The following is a 26,775-nucleotide window of genomic DNA, read 5'->3' on the forward strand; positions in this document are numbered from 1 at the left end:
GTTTGCTGGAAATTCAAACTGAATTTAGAAATAGTTTTAAACAAATCTTTGAGCTTAACAAACTAAATTAAATATGTAGGCTAATGGATGTCTTCAGTGGAGTGCGTACAACACCGTTTCCTTATCCACCAAAGTAAAGGAGTAAAGAGTACAAGTAAAGAGAAAGTAAAGAGGCTGAATGGAGGAGGCTTGTTCTTTATCCTCGCTAGTATCTTTTTTCTCACTAGTGAAGCATTCAGTTTTTCCATTTACAAAGTCGCTATGAAAAATAGCAACTGCATCACTATAAGACGCAACTGACTCTTAAAGAGAATTGGAGATGAGACTCTAATTGGTTTAATGCACGTTATGCTCAAAACGCACCCAGAACTTATTAAGAGAATAAGCACAACCCTGTTAGACCATGCACCGTGGCACAGAGCGTATTTTTCCATCCTTAAAATAAGTGGATTCGGACCTGCCCTTAATGCTTTTGCACCATGTGCTTTAGACTTTGCACCTAGATCATTAAAATAGGGCCGATTATGTTCAGAAATGTGTTAAGAAAAATCTTCTCTTTGTTAAACATATATTGGGAAAAAAATATACAGGGGGGCTAATAATTCAGGAGGGCTAATAACTAGGACTTCAACTGTATATGTAACAATGTGCATCTAATAATTTCAGCTATGATATTCAATCCTTGCCACTCAATCTAAAAACGTTGCATATATTGTCGACTCAGACTTACGCTCTTTTGAAGGCAGACAAAATATCCGCTTGCTCCTCTTGTTCAGCAGCTATGAAAACAGGACACATTATAAACACAGAGCAGCCATTGATCACGTGTTATTTAAGCTGTGTCTGACTGTGTGAAGGTGCACTAACCCTCCACCGTGACCTCAAAGGTGCAGCTGTCACATTTGTCTTTGGCAGACACTTCACACCTGTATCCACCCGCATCTCCTGGGACCACCTTGACTAACTTCATCTCATACGTGTAGATCTGACACAGAATGGACGGAGAAAGAGAGAGAGAGGAAGAGTTTTGAATTGAAATGATTGCTATATCAATTGTCGATAAGTACACCAAGATTGTGTCCATAACTTGAATTAAAACCTGACAAATTGCCTAAAACAGAATTATTAAACTAGGTTTTTCAAACATTTTGCCTTCAGAAATCCAAACCTTGGTGTTCCTGTCATAGGTCTCTTTCAGCTGGATGTGTTTTCCAGCTTTGCTGCCGAGGTCCATCCACTTGCCCTTCAGCCACTTCATGGTGGGTTTACGTGTCAGATTGGTGGAGTCCACCTTCACCACAAACGTTACATCTTTACCTGTGTTTAAATACATGAACAGTATGGAATAATTCTGTAATACATAATAATAGTTGATTTTAATATGGCAACTGTTTGCTCTTTTAACATCGGCGTGAAATCTAAATTTACAATCTTTATTTTGCTGGCTCACATTGTTATTCTTAAGGTGAATAATGAATCTGTTTAAGTGTATCCATTGAAAAAAGTCATCTTCAATCAAAGTCTGACCATCTGCACTAAAGTCTAGAAGGGATACAGCTATGGATACTCACGTCAGTATAGCATAATTTGTGAGAATGTATAACAATAATTCATATTTTCACATTACTGTAAGAGTTGTGGTAATAGTAGACGTTAATAAAAGACAACTAAAAAGCATTTTAATAAATAACATGAATAGTAGTTGGTAATTACTGTTTTTACATTACTGTGATGGTTGTGGTAAAGGTAGATGTTAATAAAATAACAGTTTAATGAATAATTTAACAAATAATATAAACAATACTCTGTAATACTACAGGTAGATGTTAATAAAATAATATAATATAAATGGGTGATTTATTAAAAATTATGAATACTGCTCAGTGTATTTACTGTTTTACATTATTGTGATGGTTTGGTTTAGGGTTGGGTAGGGGTGGACGTTAATAAAATACAATTTAATGGGTAATTTAAAAAATAATATGAATAATACTCTGTATAATTACTGTTTTATATTTCTTTGATAGTTGGGGTAGGCGTAGATGTTAATAAAATTACCGTTTAATGAATAATTTAATATATAATATGAATAATACTCTGAATATTTAACGTTTTTTTTTTTACCTAACTGTGATGGTTGGTGTAAGGTAATTGTTAACAAAATACAATTTAATGGGTAATTTATTAAATAATATGAATAATACTTGGTATATTTACTCTTTTTACATTACTGTGAGGAGTAGGTTTAAGATTTGGGTACGGGTAGACGTTAATAAAATACAATTAATGGCTAATTTAATAAATAATATGAACAATACTCTGTATAATTACTGCTTTTACATTACTGTTGGGTTGGATTTAGGGTTGAGTTAGGGGTAGATGTTAATACAATACTATTTAATGGGATATTTAATAAATAATATGAATAATACTCTGTATATTTAATATTTTTTACATTTCTGTATTGATTGTGGTAAGGTCGATGTTAATAAAATACAATTTAATGGGTAATGTAATAAATAATATGAATAATACTCTGTATATTTATTGTTTTTTATATTACTGTGATGGTTGGGGTAGGCATAAAAAAATACAATTAATGGATAATTTAATAAATAATATGAACAATACTCTGTATAATTACTGTTTTTACATTACTGTAGGGTTGGATTTAGGGTTGAAGTAGGGGTAGATGTTAATTAAATACAAATTAATGGGTAATTTAATAAACAATATGAATAATTCTTACTAATTTCCATACGCATTTGTATCCCTTTTAGCAACAATCACCATTTGCTTCCACGTTTGAAGTGGCAGCGCTTCAGTTAAAGTCAACCTGAGGGTTTCCATACCAACTGCATATTAACAGCCTTTCTTACCATTAGTTTGACATGAGGGAATCATAGATATATACATTAGATATTGCATATGGGCCATGAGCATGCGTCAATGTCTTCGCCATATTGGTATAGGGCTCCCAGGACAAATGTCATTCAGCTGCACATAGTCAAGACCAAAGCCAATCTGAATTTGCTGGAGTGCAGTAACGAGCAAACAAAGAATACAAAGCTTATATGCATAACATTTAATAGGTATTAGATTTAGTTTGTTACGATTTTGTATGTTATGAATTTGTATGCTCAAGTAATATTATTGATGATAATACAGTCTCTTACTGCATTGACCATAAGGCAAAGTAGCACCAACTTACATTAAATACTAGGTTTACGCTAGTTTTGCACTGCCACTCTTACTCAAAATTCTGTTTCAGTATATCAACAAATTGAATTAAAAATAAAACTTCACACAGATTTTAACAATGCTTGTATTTTGATACCTGCGATGGCCACCACACTTTCTGGCTTCTCCACAAAAAGTCCAGTCAGCTCCGTTGGTTCGGCTAAAAATTGAATAGATATGTTAAACAAAAACACTCAAATACATACACACATGCACATGACGACAGAAAGGGATCCTGTAAATCAAATCGAAAGCACGCACGGTTTCATTTTAAATATTCGTTGCAAATATTTAAAACGCATATTAAGTCAGGCATAATACTTAATAAGACTCTTGAACTGTTGTTTATATTATTAATGCCAGTACCACTGAAACAATTCAATTCCGGGTGAGCTTCATGCACAAGAAAAGAGACTTGTTTCCCTTTTTTCCATTCATTTTAATGTCTAGAGTTTATGTACATTAGGAAATGGCAATTATATTCACATACTGTACACCTTATTGCGAATATAGCTGCAAATGTATTCCTCATTTCATGCTCATCACCAGTGTTGGGGAAAGTTACTTTAGAAAGTAATGCATTACAATATTGAGCTGTACTCCCCCCAAAAAAATAACTAGTTGTGTTACTCAATTACATTTTTTAACAAGTGTTTTTATTAGTTTGACATGTTTCAATGACCAAAGAACACAACAATAAAAAAAAGAAAATACAAGGAATAAGCATGATAAATACAAAGAAAATATCGGTAATAATAATTAAAATAAAGAAAATTAGATTATTTTAAAATGTATTAAGTTATTATTAAAAACAATTAGGGCATATAAACGGTTTCAATAAAAATACATAGAGGCAGTCAATAGGGGTAGTGAACATATTAAGCATTACACTGTGGCTTAGAATCTGCATTATATTGGTCCAGGTGATCAAGAAATGGTTGCCATATATTGTAAAACTTATCAAGATAATAACTCTGGATTCTTTCCATGAGCAATATTTGAGTAACCCTCACAACCCTGAACAACCCTTCCTACTCCCCAAGAATTGTACTTATCCAGAGCGAGCAGAAGGGCTGCCAAAATCACTCTGGACCCCTCACACCCAGCACACTGCCTCTTTGAACTTTTACCTCCTGGTCGACGCTACAGAGCACTGCGCACCAGAACAGCCCGACACAGAAACAGTTTCTTCCCTCAGGCAATCCATCTCATGAACACTTGATGATAATAATTGCGAAACCAACATCACTACTTGCTATACACTTTTATACACATATACACTTATTTAACAACACACTTTACATGCCAATTTGCACATAACAGCTGCACATATAACGTTGTATATAGTAATAAACACGTACATACACTTGTCAATCTGTATATTTGCACTCACTACTTCTATTTTTTTTTTAAATATATTTATTATCTGTTTTTTGTTCTGTCTCTGTTATCCTGTTGCACTGTAGAAGCTCTGTCACGAAAAAAAATTCCTTGTATGTGTGAACATACCTGGCAATAAAGCTCTTTCTGATTCTGATTCTGATTCTGTAAGATAAGTTAACCATGTCTTAAACTGAGGAATAGTATCTGATTTCCACAGTTTTAGAATGACACTCAGCAATAATCATTCCATAAACTATAGTGCTTTGTATGAATACATTATAATCCAGAAGAGAACGAGAGTACCCAATTATAGCAATTGCTGGGTCCGGTGTAAAAGTAAAACCATATATATCAGAAAACCATTTAAAAATGTCATACCAGAAATCATAAAGTGGTTACTTTTTATGTTAAGTAGTGCATTACGTTACTTCTGAGTTACTTTTGAGTTACTTATTTTTTCTGACCTGGCTTGCAGGATTTTTTTTTTTAAATAGAGGAGCTCTGCAATTAATAACGCACTGCATAACCTTAAAAAAATATATAAAAAATTAAATGTAGGATAATGTTCGGAGACCAGGCTTGGATTAAGAATTCAGAGGCCCCTGGGCACAATGTCTTGTAGGCCCCTTACCTGGCCGCACCCGTATAGTTGAATTCAAAAATAAGATTAATACAGTACTTTTTAAATAAAATTAATCTATAATGTATTGCTCACATTTTTAAATATCTATTATATATATTTATAGTCTACAAAGGTTTAACTTATTTTTTAAAGCATATAAAGCACATGTTGAAAAAAAAAATTCTAAAACAACTAGTGAAAATTAATGGATTTTCATATACTTGTTCAAGTTCGCAGAAGCACTAAAAATTATATTTAAGGGTATTTTAATGTTTAACTTCTACAAACTTAAAATGCATATGATTTGGATATAACACCTCTCCAATCCAGTTCTATGAATCTGAGTCTTCCATAATACACACACGTATTAATGATTCCTGCTTGTCTGACTCGTGATGAAGAGTAGGCAAAATCTGATATGTAGTGGGGGAAAAAAGAAGAATGAGTTCAACAGATGCTGAATTGGAACCGCGTTCATGATCGATCACGTCTAAACATATTGCCATGCGCTTTACAAGCTACGCCACTCACACTGTGTGCTGACACCTGTACATTAAAGGCTGTAATCCCTGCCATCGCTCTCTTTGGTGATGGACGGGAATCACTCAACTAGCTTATTCCAACGAGGAGCGCTATTTGCACTTAGCATAAATAGACACTACAAAATCAGCATTGTCGGAGAACCTCCAGACCCCTAGAGCTCTACATGCCGTATATACAGATTAATGAAACTTTAAAGCAATGCGTTTGCTACTTTTGTACTTTTTGTCTTATTAAAGAGTAAAATCACTGCACATTTAGATAATCCTCATTTCATTTTCTTTCATGTGTTCAAAATAATGAGAATATGTAATATATGTTATATGTAGAGATTATGTTACGATATAATACATCGTAGAAATGTAAGGCACTGCCGTCTTCATTTCTGCCTGTTCCTGCATTCTCTCATTGTGTGCGTAATTCAACGTGACTACTTCAAGAATTAGATGCTTTGTTTCCAGTGAAGACTTAGAGAAACTTGTTGATGCTTTTATCAGCAGCAGGGTGGATTACTGTAATGGCCTCATCACTGGCCTTCCCAAAAAGACAGTCAGACAGTTGCAGCTCATCCAGAATGCTGCGGCCAGAGTTCTGACCAGATCCAGGAAATCAGAGCACATCACACCTGTCCTCAGGTCTTTACACTGACTCCCAGTTACATTCAGAATAGATTTTAAAGTATTATTACTGGTCTATAAATCACTAAATGGCCTAGGACCTCAATACATTATAGATATGCTCACTGAATACAAACCTAACAGATCACTCAGATCTTTAGGATCAAATAAACTAGAAATCCCAAGAGTTCAGTCAAAGCAGGGTGAATCGGCTTTCAGCTACAACACCCCTCGCTGCTGGAATCAGCTTCCAGAAATGATCAGATGTGCTCCAACATTAGGCACATTCAAATCAAGACTGAAAACACATCTGTTTAGCTGTGCCTTTACTGAATGAGCACTGTGCGACATCCGACAGATCGCACTATTATGTTTTTCTCTTCATTTTAAATTCTTTTATGACACATTTTATCAGCTTTTATTCTTATTTATTTTATTTTTATTTTTTTACCATTTTTATTATTTGTTTTTATTTCTCTTATACTTGTTTCTTTTATTCCTGTTTATGTGAAGCACTTTGAATTGCCACTGTGTATGAAATGTGCTATATAAATAAACTTGCCTTGCCTTGCCTTGCCTTACTTACATTTTAATTCAGCAATTTATTTTTTAAAAGTGAATTAACTAAAATAAAAAGTAACTCACATTACATTTTTAAAAAGCAGCTCAGATATTCTAACTTAATTTTAAAAAGTAATGTGCTACTTTACTCGTTACTTAGAAAAGTAATATTATTATGTAACTCACAATACTTGTAATGCATTACCCCCAACACTGGACATCACTTTAGAACTCTCAAGTTCAGTTAGTATGAGGTTTAAATAAGGATTATATAACTTATTTATTTAACCCTTATTTAATTATAGAACCAAGGATCTTCATAACCATTCCGATTTATTACCATCATCTCCTGGAGCTTCTGCAGACGAAAGCATAACATCAAGCTAAAGAAACCTACTTTATGCTTTTTAAAATGTTAAATGTTTTATCATTTGGGAATGACACACGTTAATGATGCCACTTACCCTCTGTGGGAAGAAATGAGAAAAATTACATTAGACAACAGGGGAAATTTACTTCATTATTTACTTTATTACATCGATGACATTGCAAATCAATGTCCTAATGTTGGACAAATAATTGATGTGTGTGTTTTTAATGGAAGAGTAAATGGAGAATTAAAAATATATATATTGTTAGTCTACAGTGCTCAGCATAAATGAGTACACCCCATTTTTATTTATTCATCCATTTTCCTTTGGCTTAGTCCCTTATTTATTAGAGATAACCACAGAAGAATGAACTGCCAACTATTCCGGCATACGTTTTACGCAGCGGATGCCCTTCCATCTGCAACCCAGTACTGGGAAACACCCATATACTCTCACTCATACACCATGGCCAATTTAGTTCACTCAATACACCAATAGCGCATGTGTTTGGACTGTGGGGGAAACCAGAGCAACCGGAGGAGAGAACATGCAAACTCCACACAGAAATGCCAACTGGCCCACCCGGGACTCGAACCAGCAACCCTCTTGCTGTGAGGCGACAGTGCTAACCACTGTGTCACCGTGTCACCTACACCCCATTTTAAAAATAAATATTTTTATCCATATCTTAATGAATATAAGTCATATATTTCAGTCCTCAAACATATTCAGAAATATAAATAAAATACATTTAAAAAATACATTTAAAATTTTATATTTTCCCTAACATCCAAATTTGCTTGCACTAATTGTAGGACAGTTATCATCATTTTTACTAAGATTAGCTCCAGATTTATCATCCTATAGTAAATATGAATTTAAAAGAGGGATCTGTGAGGGATGTATTCACATATGCTGAGCACTGTACATGCATTTGGTCCTGTAAAATCATGTGATAAAATTTGGTATTCAAGTATAAGTGTCTAGGGCCTAGACACTTATACTTGAATACCACTAGGCTCTATACCAATATACTCTAGGCATAAATTATTTAAGTTATTAAATGTTATTAAAATGCAAACGTTTTTAAAAAAGAAAAATGGGTTGTAATTTGGAAACAGTGCAAGCAAATGATGATCACTTACCCTCTGGTTTTACCTCTGCTGGAATAAAGCAGAAAAAGCTAATGTTAACATTGTAGTGAAAAACAGCCAGCTCAATGCAGTTATTAATTACATAATTAGAAACATGTAATCTTAGTAGGATTCACTTTATAACAATATAAAGTAAATGTCATAAATAATACAAAGAAACATTGAATTAAACAATAAATTCTGAAATCTTCACCATCTTTGGATTATATAATAATTTAACATTAGATTTAAGCTATATTAATGATGCAATGGCCTGACAGAGCGCATTTTACATATGAGATCGACTGGATTGTTGGTTGGTTGATTTGTTGATTGATTCGTTTGTTGTTTGATTGATTGATTTGTTGGTTCCTTGACTGGATGATTTGTTGGTTGGTTGGTTGAATGATTGGCTAATTGTTTGACTGGTTGGTTAGTTGATTGACCAATTGATTAATTTATTAATTTGTTGATTGATTTGTTGGCTGATGGATTGATTTGTTGGTTGAATGATTATTTGATTGATTAATATGTTGGTTGATTGACTGATTTGTTGGTTGATTTGTTGGTTAAGTGATTGATTTGTTGATTTATTGAAAAAAAATTATTGATTGGCTAGTTGGTTGATTGAAATGTTGAATGGTTGATTGGTTGATTGGTTGGTTAGTTGGTTGAATGATTGGTAGATTGATATGTTGGTGATTGATTTGTTGGTTGACTGACCGATTTGTTGATTGACTTGTTGGTTGATTGATTAATTGATTGGCTGGTTGATTGATTGATTTTTTGAATGGTTGCTTGACTGATTAGTTGGTTAGTTGAACGATTACTTGATTGACTGATTGGTTGAATGATTGGTTGATTGATCTGCAAGTTGATTGATTTGTTGGTTGATTGATTTGTAGGCTGGTTAATTGATTGATTGATTGATTGGTTGATTGATTAACTGACCGACTGACTGATTGATTGATTTGTTGGTTGATTGACGGGTTCCATGATTGGTTGGTTGAATGAATGGTTGACCGATTGATTATTTGGTTGAATTATTGGTTGATTGACTGATTGGTTCATTGATATGTTGGTTGATTAATTTGTAGACTTGATAATTGATTGATTAATTGATTGATTGTTTATCTGACCGACTGACTGATTGATTAACTGACCGACTGACTGATTGATTGATTGATTTGTTGGTTGATTGACGGGTTCCATGATTGGTTGGTTAATTGGTTGAATGACTGGTTGATTGACTGATTGGTTGGTTGAATGATTGGCTGATTGTCTGATTGGTTGGTTGAATGATTGGTTGATTGATATGTTGGATGATTGACTGAGTAACTGACTGACATGGCATACTCAAAGATAATAAAATGTACAATATATGTGATGCAAACACAATTTCAGTTTAATCCAACCATACATATTCTAATTCTTTCACAGGGAATCATATTTCTGCAGTGAATGAATAAAGAGTTTAAACTGTAAAGCAGATTGAGCACAAATGCTTGAGTGAATGGTGACTGATGAGCACTAGCTTAGTTACTATGTAACCATTCTGACATCATCTGTCTTGATGATAAATATATTTCACTAGTAAGGCGATATGCTTCAGGAATACTCTGGCACCTGGCCACATAGAAGCGCTACAATCCTATAAATATGACACCAGAAAAAAATATCAACTGCCCTGGTTCTGTGTATTTTTATACACTAGCACTGAACACACTAGATTTTTGACAGAGACAGACTTTTATGTTGTTTTAATAATCTAACTACAACAAATACTGAATGAATTATTCAGTACATTCTGCAGATTTAATGCACAAGCATTTCGTTTTTTTTTTCAATTCAGCTATTTAAAAAAGTTTCACTGTGTATTTACATTTTTTTTTTTTTGCTAAAATTAAACTGAGTAGGCCTATTATTATTATTATACAATAACATATGCAATATGCTTCTATGTACAAAATCTTACTACACAAAGGATTACTACTGGGTTTTGACTATTATTTATATATATATATATATATATATATATATATATATATATATATATATATATATATATATATATATATATATATTCTTTTTTTTTCATTATTTACAGAAGGCAATGTCATTCACTCTAACAATAGTTTATATACTAAATAAAACAGGCATACATGGCAAATCCTTCTAACTATATGATTTTATTTTATATTTTATTTTTATTTGTCAGCAAGATGTTACAAATCATTTAAAATAAACTTAAATTTAGCATTATCACTAATTCTTTGAATGAGTTTTACAATTTAAATCTTTTATAAATATAAATATATCAGTTACGCTGAATGATGATGGAACATTATTTCATCCATATTTTGATTTCAGAATTATTGCATTTATTTATATTACTGATTTCAGAACTGTTTGGAAGTTTAAGTTGATATTGTCTATAATTAGTTGGTATTGTCTATAATTAAATATGATTGTATGAAAAAGGCACGCTTTTGTTCTTTTATGACAAAATAAATTAATAAATTCGGACATAAATTCGTCAATTTTGAGAAACTTTCAAAAGAATTTAGAGAACTATTTAAGTGATTGCTTAATTGCTTCTATATTGTGCATAATATAATATAATATAATATAATATAATATAATATAATATAATATAATATAATATAATATAATATAATATACTTTATTCATATAGCACAAACGGCTGGCCAAGGTGCATTACATAAAATATAATATAATATAATTTATTTATATAGCACAAATGGCTGGCCGAGGTGCTTTACATAAAATATAATATAATATAGTATAATATAGTATAATAAAATAAAATAAAATAAAATAAAATAAAATATGATATAATATGATATAATATAATATAATTTATTTATATAGCACAAATGGCTGGCCGAGGTGCTTTACATATAATATAATATAATATAATATAATATAATATAATATAATATAATATAATATAATATAATATAATATAATATAATATAATATAATATAATATTATTTATTTTTTATTTATTTATTATTTTTTTTTATTTTATCTTTGCCATGATTTTTTTTGGCAAAGATAAAATAAAAAATATATAATATAATATAATATAATATAATATAATATAATATAATATAATATAATATAATATAATATAATATAATATAATATAATATAATATAATATAATATAATATATTTAATATTTTTTTTATTTATTTTATTATTTTTTTTTTTTATTTTATCTTTGCCATGATTTTTTTTGGCAAAGATAAAATAAAAAATATATAATATAATATAATATAATATAATATAATATAATATAATATAGTATAGTATAGTATAGTATAGTATAGTATAGTATAGTATAGTATAGTATAGTATAGTATAATATAATATAATATAATATAGTATAGTATAGTATAGTATAGTATAGTATAGTATAATATAATATTAGTATAATATAATATTAGTATAATATAATATAATATAATATAATATAATATAATATAATAATATAATATAATATAATATAATATAATATAATATAATATAATATAATATAATATAATATAATATAATATAATATAATATAATATAATGCACAAATGGCTGGCCAAGGTGGTTAAATTAATATGTAATGTAATGTACTATAATATAATCTGCTTTATAACAACTTACTGCAACTAAATGGCAGGACAAGGAGCTTTACAACCAATAAAACAGAATAAAATACACATTAAAGCACTGTAAAAGTACCATAATCAAACCAAGCACATACTGTATAATAACAAAATGATTTGATAAACGAGGGAATAAGTGAATGCAATGCAACGTGATGTAAAATAATATATAAACTCAGTTGAGGCTTCATTAATTGTTTGGCTGACGGAGGTGTTGATGCAACTTTATCAAGCTGTTTCCACTGAGATGATGAGAAATACTACGAGATGGCGTGGTCTGAAATAGAAACATGCCAATGGTCCACCCGCCTGCTTCTCAGAAGAGCAAGATGCTGCCATGGCGCTTGTTAAAAGGCCACAGCAAATCATAAGCTCTCTAATGTCAGGCCAGGAATTTAGTGATCGACCACACCGATATCAAATAACAAACATGTCACAGTCAAGACACACAATATAATGACCAGTAAATGCAGATATGCAGTAGGCATGGGCCGGTATAATATAGTATGATAAAAAGGTTTCACGGTATTGTCATCACTGCTCTAAATGTAAACAAAAACAACTTTTTTTCCCAATTTAACTCGATATATTTTATCTTAAGAAACATTTAAAATATTTTACAATGGTAAACTTGACAGAATGTCATTATTTGAGTGTATGGACTAGTAATGCACTGCTCCACATAATAAAACAATTAAGTTTTATCCCCTTAAAAAACATTTCACACACACTCAAAATGTATTTATAAACTTTTTAAATGTTGTTTAACTGCTTTTTAAATGATTTACATTATGATAGACTTACTTTTAATAGTCACTCAGAAAATACTTTTGCTGCTTGCAAATGGGACAGCCCATTTCACATTTGCATACACATTCCCTGGAGTGGTCTGTTTTCGGCAGTTTATACTTCCAAAGTATAAGGAACTTCCAAACCTGGGAACGGCCGAAAATGCCGGTGATTTGAGATGTTTTCAGACATTCACAGGGACGAAAATCTCGGTTTTCATGCAGTGTTGTTCAAACTACTTATTTAATATGAGTTGAACAAACACAATACTTGAGTTTTTTTTGGAGGGGAGGGGACAGCTTAATTGTTTTACGCAGCATGTTTTATTTTACCTAGCATATGTTTTACGCAGTGGATTCCCTTCCAGCTGCAACCCAGTACTGGGAAACACCCATATACTCTCACTCACACTCATACACTATGGCCAATTTAGCTTATTCAATTCACCTAAAGCGCATGTGTTTGGACTGTGGGGGAAACCGGAGCACCCGCCAACACGGGGAGATGCAAACTTCACAGAGAAATGCCAACTGACCCAGCCGGGGCTCGAACCAGCGACCCTCTTGCTGTGAGACGATCGTGCTACCCACTGCGCCATCGGGACGTCCTGTTTTATATTCACATTCTGTTTTATATTCAATCTACTTAAATTTGTAAAAACGATTAAGTTACCTTAACTGATTTGTGTTGGGTTAACATGAAGGAACTGTGTGGAGGCCAGCATTTTTACTGGGTAAGGGTTAAAGAAAAACGTAATATTTGATGTATTTTTGTATTTTTTTTATTATTATTATTATTATTATTATTATCATCATATTAATATGCTGTATTTACCAAACATAAACGTTTGCAAAGCCTTATTTGAATTAAAAATATAAAAATAAATTATTGTATTAATTAATTTATTTGATTAAATAAATTATTTAAATAAAATTATTATACATAGGTCCAACACAATCTCACGGCAATTCTCGGCAAGATCTCATTCGTACAATTTAGTACGATTTGCTCATCTGCCAATGACGGTTGGGTTTAGGGGTGGGGTTAGGTGTCACGCCTCCTTTTTAAAATCATACAATTTCGTACGACTGAACTCGTACGAATTTGTACGAATTACCCACTTAACTGTCAAAACGTAAAATACTTACGTTTTCTCGTGAGATCAGGCTGATAGGTCTATATAGAATGGCAAACCCACATGTCAGGCTACATAATTAAAATAAATAATTGACATTCTGCTGTCTTCATTAGTCAAAAACACAGATTTCTGTCAACTTGAAAAGGCTTTGGATCTACAGTAATTATGTTGGTGCATAAGCGATTTGTTTTTTTTGAGATGTTTGCTGAATCGTGGGCTGACCAGTAGCTTTTAATGTGGATGGTCCTTTTCTGCTGGAGATACTGTTGCACTAAAAAACTAAATAAAAAAACAACTTACATTTATCATAGGAACGGTATACCAGAACATTTTAAGCGGTATTAAACCTTCAATCCAATTCAAGATTATTTGTATAGCTTTTCTCAATAATTATTGTTTTAAAGCAGCTTTACAAAAGGTGCACATTATTGCATTACAATCAAAATCAGAAAAGTAAAGGTTATTAGCTACCATAACTTTATTAGTTACCAATAACTGTAACTAATTAACTAGTGACTAATAGCTTTTAACAGTTAAAGTTATTATATATTTACATAGTCTACAAAACTGTGACTTTTCCAAACCACGGTAAACCGGTTATCGTCGCATGCCTAATACGCAGCTGTTTACTTTATGCTAAGTGTTTACTTTAACACTTTACTTTATGCTGCTTAATTCTGTGCCCATTTAGGAGGATGGATGAGTTCTGCTTTCTTTTAAAGGAATCTGTTTCTCTTTTAGGGCTGTATAAAGTATGAAGCCTTAAACCGTGAGGTCATGCATCTGTCTTCCCTGGCCTTTCAGCATATCGCATTTCAAACCACACATACAGATTAAAGCTGAACTCTATCACTTAAGCTCATAACATCTCATAGAACTCAATGGGAATGTCAGTATGGAGTGTGTTGAGAAACTAACCGACTGATGAAATGACCCCACGAATAGTCGATCCAGTATTACTATTGTATATTAATATTACTATTAAAGTATGACATATACACTGTTCCACACAATTCCTTCATGTTGTCCCAAAACAAATAGATTAAGTTAACTTAATTGTTTTTACAAATTTAAGTGAGCACCCCCCCCAAAACACACACACACACCCCATCCTCCAACCCCCCAACAAGATCCTTGTGTTAACTGAATTTAAATAAGTAGTTTTTTGAGTGTGTGGACTAGTAATACACAGTAAAAAGTGGGTTCCACACAATTCCTTCTTGTTGTCCCAAAACAAATGGAAAATGGATTAAGTTAATTTACTAATTTCTACAAATTTAAGTGGATTGAACATAAAAAATTAAGTTCACTCTACTTAAAATCGTAAAAAAATGAAACTGTTTTCACACACACTCAAAAAATGACTTTTGCTGCTTGATCAAACTACTTAAGAGTTATATTGTTTCAGCTCATTTTAAGTAAGTAGTGTAAACAAGAGACAAAAGTCACTATTTTAAGTGTGTATGCATTGTAAGTCGTGTAAATGCAAATTTGTTTAATCTGCAAGTCTTGTGGCTTGTAAAAATGACCTAAAACTCTTTATTTTTGCAATATGCAAGGTTCATTTAACTTTCAATTTTGCTAGGATGTTATCTTTTATTTTTGTAATCATTTTAAATATATATTTATGTTCTATTTTGAAGTTATTTATTCATTTCTTTTTTATTTAAGGATTAAAATAATACATTCCCAAATTGATTTGACATTTTATTTCAATACTAATATATACATATAACTCTCTACATTCAATTTACAGTTGAAGACAGAATTATTAGTCCCCCTGTATATTTTTCCCCAATTTCTGCTTTACGCAAAGATTTGTTTTAATACATTTCTAAATATAATAGTTTTAATAACTCATTTCTAATAACTGATTTCTTTTATCTTTGCCATGATGACAGCACATAATATTTGACTAGATATTTTTCAAGACACTAGTATTCAGCTTAAAGTGACATTTAAAGGCTTAATTAGAGTAATAGACAGGTTAGGGTAATTAGGCAAGTTATTATATAACAGTGGTTTGTTCTGTACACAATCCAAAACAAATATTGCTTAAAATGGCTAATAATATTGACCTTAAAATGCTTTTAAAAAAATGTAAAACTGCTTTTATTCTGGCCAAAATAAAACAAATAAAACTTTCACCAGAAGAAAAAATATTATCGGAAATACTGTGCAAATATTCCTTCCTCTGTTAAACATCCCTTGGGGAATATTTGAAAAATAAAATAATACTAATATTCTGACTTCAAAAGTATATTAATGAGCCCCCAGCTTATATATATATATATGCTTATATATATATATATATATATATATATATATATATATATATATATATATATATATATATATATATATATATATATATATATATATATATATATATATATATATATATATATATATATAAGCACATTTGTTTTTTATTTATTTACTTATTTATTTATTTAATTTAAGTTTGCATTTCATTTTGTTATTCGGAACTCTTACAAATATATATATATATTGTTGAATTATTCTTCCTACAGTATAAGTATACTTTCTTCTTCTAATTTTTTTATTAACAAAGGCTAAAATATATTAAATCAACTACCCCCACGCCCTTCGGCTGTGGTCTCTTTAAACTGGGGTATCCAATAGGCAAGTTATTGTATAACAGTGGTTTGTTCTGTACACAATAAAACACAAATATTGCTTAAAAGGGCTAATGATATTGACCTTAAAATGCTTTTAAAAAAATTTAAAACTGCTTTTATTCTGGCCAAAATAAAACAAATAAGACTTTCTCCAGAAGAAAAAATATTATCGAAAATACTGCGGAAATATTCATTTCTCTGTTAAACATCACTTGGGGAATATTTGAAAAATAAAAAAATAATAATAATAATATTCTGACTTCAACAGTATATTAAGGAGCCCCCAGGTGTATATATATATTAACAAAGCATACAGGCTAAAATATATTAAATCAACTATCCCCACGCCCTTTGGCTGTGGTCTTTTTAAACTGGGGTATCCAATTAATAGAAGTAAACAGAAAAACAAAAGTACAGTATCAAGAATGAGAGATCAATAGAATACAAAATAAGGCAATCATTCTGGGTCCTGATTATTGATTAGTGCAATAAACAGAGAGATTTTGTCAGCAGCTGTAGTCCAGATCTTTAATGTACACATTTGTACCAAGTTCACTCGAACCCTATACCATAGAAGTTGACTGGACTACTGAAACAGCAGAACGTTTTAACTTTGTTCAACAAAATGTCTTAAAGATTTGTTAGCTTTTCTGAATGTGATTGATTACTGTGTGTCACACGAGACAATCTGCAGACCAAATTTTATCCAAATGTGAAATCTAATAATATTTTGCAATCCGTTCGTGTACCATACTTGACCTAGAACGCCACCCTGCTCCATTAATCCCAAGCTAATAACTCTTGGCTGACAGAAGTAACACAGTGTTCACATCAGAACTTCACATCTACTGTTTATGGTTTATATTTTACTATTAAGCATAAACACCTTACTAATAACTCTGCCTTCACCCAACACCAATGCCTATATGGGTTTCAGAGGGACTGATACTCAACACAGTGTACTACATGCTGGATTTAGCACATTAGTACGGTAATCTCCCAGTATTAGCACAATTCCACACGAGCGCATAAATGGCGGCTCCCTGTAGACTGACTAAAACCTCCATCTATCACCTGAGAGATTCAGATTGTGTTAGAAATGCGTCTGGTCACACTTTACTAAATCAGTGAATGCGGGAGTCAGATAATGCATGCATCACGTCATGAAATGGAAACCGAGACTGGTGTCTATATTTGTGCGTGCAGATGAAAGACGTGGCTAAAGGTCAGTTTCCAGGTCTGAGAGTGAATCTGTCGACATTGTGTCTCTGAGCAAAGCACTTGATCCCGAGTCACACTGAAGAGATGTAATACGTCTACTAGATCACAACTGAGGATCACACACGGTGTGAAAAATTAACCACTGGGCAACCTTTTTAATAGTTACACCTTTTATTATGTTTATTATGTTCTAATGTTTTTTATAACAGCAATTTAACAGTAATTTTCAGGACTTTATTAATTTTAAGGTGTAATAACTCAGTTCTAGTATTTATTTGGTTATCCGATTATGAACTTTTTATTTAGTGTATTTAGGCTATTGTGCATTTGTCATTAATGCAAGAATGTGTGTTTATGCATTAGTCAGACTGTTGTATTTTCAAAATGGCATCCATGTTTATTAATATTAATATTTTTGTTGCATAATATGTATTTGAGAGCATGTTGTAAAAGGCATACTCTAAAAATTGCTGGGTTGTTGTAACCCAACGCTGCATCAAATGTGGACAAACCCAATCGCTGTGTTATAAAGTGCGATTTCATTGAAAAAAGTAACATAATCAATTGTTTATAATTGATCTCAAATTTAGCATTTACTATGTGTTAAAACCCATTGTTGGGTCAGATATAGACCAACCCAACCGCTTGGTTAAAATTTGTCATTTAAATTTAATTGAAAAAATAAAAAAATGCATATATTCAGCCATATTTGACTCAACGTTGGGTCATGACAACCCAGAATTCTGTGTGAAAGTGTGAGAGTGTACGCATTTTTAAAAAAAGATTGATTGTCATAACCCAACTTTCGGTCAAATATGGTCAAAACCAACTGCTGAGTCAAAAAGTGTCTTTATTCGAAACAAATGAATCACAATGATTTGAGTATAAGTGATCTAAACATTTTACCATAATTTACTATGTGCTTTAAAAAATGGCTGGGCTGTCGAAACTCAATGTTGGGTCATATATAGGCAAACCCAATCACTGGAATGAAAAGTGTTATTTAAATTAAATTGAAACAAAAAAAAAATGTTGGGTTTGCCCACATTTGACTAAACCTCAGGTCATGACAACCCAAAATTTTAGAATGTATACGTTTTTGAAAAAGATTGGCTGTCATAACCCAACTTTGGGTCAAATATGGCCAAACCCAATTGCGGAGTCAAAAAGTGTCATTTATTTGTAAATGAATCACAATCATTTGTGTACAGATTTAAAAATGTTACCATAAACTACTATGCATTTAAAAAAATTCTGGGTGGTCAAAACCCAAGGTTGGGTCAGATATAGGCAAAGCCAAACGCTGGATTAAAAAGTGTTATTTAGTTAATTAAATTGGAAAATAACCCAATTTTGGTTTTGGCCATATTTGACTTAACATTGGATAATGACTACCCAGAATTTTTTTTTCAGTGTGTACGCATTTTTAAAAAAGATTGGTTGTCATAACCCAAATTTGGGTCAAATATGGCCAAAACCAACTGTCAAAAAGTGTCATTTATTTGAATCAAATAAATCACAATCATTTGTGTACAGTATAACTGATCTAAAAATGTTACTATAAACTACTATGCATTTTAAAAAATTCTGGGTGGTCAAAACCCAAGGTTGGGTCAGATATAGGCAAAGCCAATCGCTGGATTAAATAGTGTTTTTTAGTTAATTAAATTGGAAAATAACCCAACTTTGGGTTTGGTTATATTTGATTTAACATCAGGTAATGACACCCCAGAATTCTTTTTAGAGTGTACGCATTTTTAAAAAAGATCGGTTATCATAACCCAACTTTGGGTCAAATATGGCCAAACCCAACTGCTGAGTTAAAAAGTGTCATTTATTTGAAACAAATGAATCAGAATCGATTGCTTCTAATCAATCTAAAAATTAATACCATAATTTAAACGCTGGGTTGTGGAAACGGGAAGTTGGTAAAATATGGACAATCACAACATTGGGTTATGACAACCCAGCACATAGTAAATTCTAATAAAATCTTAGATCAGTTATACTCACTGTTGCCTGTTTAAAAGTGTATCACCTTATTAACTCTGGTATGCCGATTATGCAGTATTTTATTGTGTTTTATTGCTGTCTATTAGAAGTTCCAGGTTGTGTTATGAACTTCTGACCTGTTTTGACCTGTTGTCGGTAATATAACATTCTGGCAGCTGCAGAGTTAATAAATTACAGGATAGATACAGTATCTCAGCTGTTCTTAGGTTTCAAAGAACCACAAAGTGTGTGTGTGTGTGTGTGTGTGTGTGTGTGTGTGTGTGTGTGTGTGTGTGTGTGTGTGTGTGTGTGTGTGTGTGTGTGTGTTTATTAGCATTTTCTTAGTCTTAATAAAAGAATCAAGCAACCCAGGCCATTTTGCATTTGAAAAAGCTGACATGTTTACAACTTTCTATAGCCGAAAAACATATCGGTCCATTAAACAGAAGCCTGAAATATCATCTCTTAAATTTTATCTCTTATTTTAATGTGTTTTAATGTCAGCAAACAGCACTGAATCAGCTCTCCAGTGTGTTCTTTCACTCTAGTAAAGTCTCTGAAACTGAAGTGACGATTATCAGCATATGATGGTATTTTTAGAGCCCGTCTCTCCCTGGGGCTTGTGTGGCATTACCATATCGGACGACAGCATCTGGAAGAAGCCTTATAAGAGCGTGACGAGTGTAAATCAACGCTCCCGACAGGCTGCTGATCAGATTTACTGCCGTCGGGATGCGTTCATTCAAAAGGTGGGGTGAGGTAACAGTGGTTAAACTCAGAAATAAACCGCTCTGAGAAACGGATTTGACATGGGAAAAGATGACGTGATTTTTTCCACTGCTATCCTGTCTGCCATGTACAGTCATGACACCTTTCTCAATTAACAGTCGACTTCTTTTATTTTTGATCTATTTAATTGCTCGGTAAAAATGTGCTCTGATAAATCTGTGATTTACAGACTGGATAAGTGAGGTGAAAATAAAAATGGCAAAGGTCAGCGTGAGATATTTATATCTTACTCTGGAGTGTCAAAGAGGAGAAGAGGCCGGATCCTGAAAATGTCCATCAGAATGTGTTTAGGTTTTGTGGCATATGATATACGTTCTAATCTGGCGTGGCTGTAGCGAAGGTCTCGAGGGTCACGCTTTTATTAGCATCTCAACTGCTAATTGGATCCCAGCAGGGACTTATACACTGGCTCCAAAATCAAACAGCGCAGATAAAATGTGGCTGAGGTTTCAGATTCTGCGTGTCTTAAAGCAAGTCTTGGCTTTTTTTTCCCTAAATTCTCAGCAATATTTTGACCAATATTTGGGGTTTAAGAATTGCAGAGGAACTGTCCAAGTGTTCAGGGAATTACTCAAGATAACTTACTTACTTAATTTACTCATTCATTTTCCTTTAGGTTATTCCCTTATTTATCAGGGGTCGCCACTGCAGAATGAACCACCAACTATTCCGGCATGTTTTATGTCGCGGATGGTCTTCCAGCCGCAACCCAGTACTGGGAAACACGCATACACTCTCACATGCGCACACACACATACACTAGGGCCAATTTTGTTTACCCAATTCTCCTATAACGCATACGTTTGGACTGTGGGGGAAACCGGAGCACCCAGAGGAAACCCACGCCAGCATGGGAAAACATGACCTTAATTACCTTAAATACCTTAATTTGCTGTGCTATAAAAGATGTTAGGTTGTCATAAGGGTCAAATATAGACAAACAGAATTGCTGAGTCAAAAAGTGTACTGTATTGAAATAAATTAATCACAAATGATGGTGTGCAACTGATCTAATATACTAATATAATTTATTATGTGCTCCAATAAATGTTTTAACCCAACATTTGTCCATATTTGATTCAATGTTGGGTCACGACATCACATAATTTTTTAGATTGCATGTGAGTTAAAAAAAATTATGGATTGTCATAACCCAACGTTGGGTCAAAGTTAAAAAGTATAATTTATTTACAACACATTACTCACAACTGATGGAGTACAACTGATCTAATATGTTTATGTTTATCTAATATATATTATGCGCTCTAAAAAAATGTTGGGTTGTCATAACCCAACGCTGAGTAATATATAGACAAACCCAATCAATTGGATAAAAAGTGTAATTTAAATTTAATTGAAAACAATTAACCCAATGTTGGGTTTGCCAATATTTGATTCAACGATGAGGTGTGACAACCCATAATTTTTTAGAATGTATGTGTTTTAAAAAATGATGGGTCTTCATAACCCAATAATGGGTCAAATATATACAAACACAATTGCTGAGTTAAAAAGTGTAATTTATTTGAATCAAATGATTCCCAATTGATGGTGTACAACTGATCTAATATGTTACCATAATTCACTATCTGCTCTAAAAAAATGTTGAGTTGTCATTTACCCCAGCTTTGGGTCAAATATGGACAAACCCAATAAATGGGTTAAAAAGGATAATCTAAATTCAGTTGAAAAAACGAAACCAATGTTGGGTTTGGCCATATCTGATACATCAGGTTATGAAAACCCAGAATTTTTTAGAGTGTATGTGTTTTTTTTTAAAGGGGTTGTCATAACTCAACATTGGGTCAAATACGGACAAGCCCAATTGCTGAGTTAAAAAGTGTAATTTGTTTGAAACCAATGTATCACAATTGATGGTGTTTCTAAATTTTACCATATTTAACTATGTGCTCAAAAAATGTTATCACAACCCAACATTGGGTCATTTATGGACAAACCCAATAATGGGTTGTAAAGTGTTGTTTAAATTTAATTTAAAAAATTAACCCAACATTGGGTTTGCCAGTATTTGATTCAACGATGGGGTGTGACAATCTATGATTTTTTAGAATGTATGCGTTTTAAAAAACAATGGGTCGTCATAAACCAACATTGGGTCAAATATGAACAAATACAACTGCTGTTGTATTTATGTCATTTATTTGAAACAAATTAGTTACAACTGATGGTGTACAATTGATCTAATATGCTACCATAATTCACTATGCTCTCTAAAAAATGTTGTTATACCCAAACATTAAGTCAAATATGGACAAACCCAACCAATGGGTTAAAAAGTGTCATTTTAATTTAATTGAAAAATATTAACCCAGCGTTGGATTTGTCCATATTTTATTAAACCTCAGTTATGACAGCCCAGAACTTTTAGGATTGTATATGCATTTGAAAAAATAATGAATTGTCATAACCCAATATTGGGTCAAACATGAACAAATACAACTGCTGAGTTAAAAAGTGTCATTTATTTGAAACAAATTACTCACAATTGATGGGGTACAATTGATGTTTACTATGCGCTCTAAAAAGTGTTGGGTTGTCATAACTCAATGATGGGTCAAATATGGACAAACCCAATCAATTGGATAAAAAGTGTCATTTAAGTTCAATTAAAAACAATTAACCCAATGTTGGGTTTGCCCATATTTTAATTCAATGTCGAGGTGTGACAACCCATAATTTTTTTAGAATGTATGCGTCCTACAAAATTTAGACCCAATGTTGGGTCAAATGTGGACAAACCCAACCAATGACTTAAAAAGTGTTATTTAAATGTAATTAAAAAAAATTAACCCAGCATTGGGTTTATCCATGTTATATTCATTGTCAGCTTATGACAACCCACAACTTTTTTGATTGCATGTACGTTTTGGGTCAAATATGGCCAAACTCAATCACTTAGTCAAAAAGCATAATGTGTTTAAAACAAATTAATCCCAATTGATGGTAAATAATTCATCTAAAATGTTACCATAATTTACTGTGCTCTAAAAAATGTAGTTATCATAACCTAACGTTGCATCAAATATAGCCAAACTCAACACTGAGATATGACAACCAAGCGCAGAGTAAATTAAGATGAAATCTAAGATCAATTATGCACCCTCCTCCCTGTTTAAAAACATATAACATCATTCATTTGGGAAAGACAAAAACGCAGTATTTTATCCTTTTTTACTGCTCTCTAATAGAAAACTAAACCGGATTTTTCATTTGTGTGTGAACTATCCCTTTAAGTGTCAATACTATAGGATAACATATTTAACGGAGACATTATCAGGCCTATGGTGGTGGGAAAACTTTACAAGCTGTAGGTCGGTGTGGAATTGTGTTAAGACCAGGAGAAAACCACATTCATCTGTGCAGTTCTCACACTGTCGGGGGCTTTCTCCTCTTACAGCCTCTGCAGTGCTACATTTAAAAAAGACAAGCTACTCTGACAGAAGGAAGAAACATGTTTCACAACCGTATACCTGCAAACCGCAAATCACAGACCTGACAGAGCATAAGCTTTTACGAGTGTGTCACCACAACTTTACTGAACTGTTAATGGAAAGATCTATATATCTGTCTGTCAATCTATCTGTGCGTGTGTCTTTCTATCTGTCTGTCTTAAATAGACCTGTCTGTCGCTCTATCAATCTGTCTATGTATCTATTTATATCATTCTGTCTGTTTGTCCATCTATCTACCAGTCTTTGTTTATTTTTATCTATCTATCTATCTATCTATCTATCTATCTATCTATCTATCTATCTATCTATCTATCTATCTATCTATCTATCTATCCGTCTATCCATCCATCCATCCATCCATCCATCCATCCATCCATCCATCTATCCATCTATCTATCTATCCATCCATCCGTCCATCCATCTGTCTATCCATCCGTCTATCTATCTATCTATCTATCTATCTATCTATCTATCTATCTATCTATCTATCATGGCATTCTGTAGTCCGTGTGAGCGTGAGTGTGCGTGTGTGTGCATGTGTGTGTGCGTGTGTGTGTTTCAGCTTTCCTCTGCCAGCACTGAACTGGAAGGTTTTAATTTACCCATCTGTGCAACTTTATCTTTCTGCCCTGACACATCTGCTCCGCTCTTTCTCTTCACACTGACCCCTTGCTCATTCCTGAACAACCTCCTCCTACTCCTCCTCGGTTTTCATCCTTTCTATTGCTCCCTTCTAGTGTTAATTTAAGGAGCTTCCCTGCGCATGCGTTTTAGAGACCTCGAAAAGCTTCCAAACTAAAGAATCTGCATGGAACTATTGGGAACAGATATTAATAGCAGAAAAAACATGTATAATATAATGCAAATTACACTATATAAGTCATATATTAAAGAAATCAAAAACTTCATAAAATAAAATCGCCAAAATCTGAGTTTTCCTAAAAATATTTCAAAGTTTGCTTCTCATCATTGAGTCTGACAATATCAGCTGCTAAAATAAAAAAAATTTATGCATATATAAATACAACATTCAGGAATAATAACGCAAAACAATCAACACATTAAACAAGTCATTTTGAGCTGCTATGCATACATTTTCTGATTTCACCAATAGTGCAAAATAAATAAATAAATAAATAAATAAATAAATAAAGAAAGAAATAAAGAAGAAAAATAACATAAATACTCAAAGGATAGTGTTGAATATAGGCTATATTAATATAATCATGTATTATCTCCAATTAAATAGGAACTATTAAAAGGAGGCTCTCGTTAAACCCTGTTTTAAATACTGATTTATTAAAAGACTAAAATAAAACAAACTACAAAAATATAAATGCAACATGCAGGAATAATAATGCAAAACAACAAGTAAAATAAGCAAATCCTGCTTATATGCATAATTTTTTTGTAAAGTCTTTCAGATTTCACCATTAATAATAGCACTGCTGAACTAAACCTGCAACTCAATAAATAACAAATCTACCATAAAAGCTAAACTGCCAGAGAAGTGTTTGATTAAGACTGAAGGAAATGGAGAAATGTACCTTCTGTGGGCTCAGGCATGGCTGCGTCTTGCTTGTCTTGCTTCGACTGACAGCTTGTGTCACTTTTTTTTTGCTTTTTATTTCACAGTCCCTCTGTTATTCAAAGCGTCCGGGGAACTCAAATTACCCACCAAGCAAGGAGTGAGTGGGAAGGAGCGAGACAAACCAGGGGGAGAGAAGAGAGAAGGACTGACACTTGAAACCCCTCTTGGATTCTCCAAGTTGAACAACAAAGTTTTTAAGGGATGGAGTAAGAGAGAGACACGGAGGGATGAGTGTTTGCTGACAGACGTGTTAAGGTGTTGTTATTTTACAGAGTTTTACAGGCGCTAAACAAAATGTCACTCTTTTTAACACCCGGACTCTAAAGCAGACTAATATGACTTGCAATTGCTTTTGTTTTCTTCATTTTCTGCGACGATGCTGTACACTGTGAAAAACACAACAGATTTGATTTGGGACAACATGAAGGGTTTAAGTTAGCTTGTTAGTTTTTACAATTTAAGTGAATTGAACATAAAGCAATTAAGCTGTCCCAAAACAATAAACGTAATAATTGTCTTGTTTTATTTTAAATAAGTATTTTGAACAAGCAGCAAACATAATTTTTTGAGTGTAGGGTGACTGATCAAGCATATTTTTTATACAGTACACTCAAAAAATAACATTTGAAACCCTGGCTCATTCTGAAAACGTACCCTTATATGCATTTCTGGAGAGCACTAAAGGAGGAGATACATTTTTTTTGTAGTTTTTGTTTTGACAAATCCACCAGAGGCCGCTGTGTACGTTTTTTGAGATCTCAAATTTCTCTCACGAGTGCCATTTGCACTTTCACTTCTCACATAAATGTACCAGAGGACACTGTCTGACTGAGCGACTTACCGACCCAGCCTCCTCCTTCTCTAAACGCAACCGATAGTGTTTTCAAAAGCACAGATTGACTCGACCAGGGCTTAATTTGGGCCGGAACAAGCCGGATCCAGAACCTCTAAATTCTGATCCGTCACCTCACTTTACCGATCCCCTTCCTC

General features: G+C 32.6%; 1 protein-coding gene across 4 annotated transcripts in view; it reads right to left on the bottom strand.

Moving 5' to 3' along the window:
- The window catches only part of mybpc2b (myosin binding protein Cb), a 67,884-nt gene extending 42,032 nt beyond the window's left edge, over positions 1-25,852 (bottom strand). Inside the window, exons 1-7 of one of the 4 annotated variants that reach the window (XM_056451075.1) lie at positions 25,742-25,852; positions 8,480-8,497; positions 7,304-7,321; positions 3,338-3,400; positions 1,169-1,317; positions 868-985; positions 731-779 (exon numbers count right to left, since the gene is read on the bottom strand). In XM_056451075.1, coding sequence (XP_056307050.1) covers positions 731-779; positions 868-985; positions 1,169-1,317; positions 3,338-3,400; positions 7,304-7,321; positions 8,480-8,497; positions 25,742-25,760 — 434 coding nt within the window. In that variant the 5' untranslated portion in view covers positions 25,761-25,852. The remainder of the gene's footprint in view (positions 1-730; positions 780-867; positions 986-1,168; positions 1,318-3,337; positions 3,401-7,303; positions 7,322-8,479; positions 8,498-25,741) is intronic. The other 3 variants (XM_056451076.1, XM_056451078.1, XM_056451077.1) reach the window with 3 other exon arrangements.
- Between the last annotated feature and the right edge of the window lie 923 nt (positions 25,853-26,775).

Source organism: Danio aesculapii, chromosome 24 (genome assembly GCF_903798145.1).
Source record: "Danio aesculapii chromosome 24, fDanAes4.1, whole genome shotgun sequence".
NCBI classification, from domain to species: domain Eukaryota; kingdom Metazoa; phylum Chordata; class Actinopteri; order Cypriniformes; family Danionidae; genus Danio; species Danio aesculapii.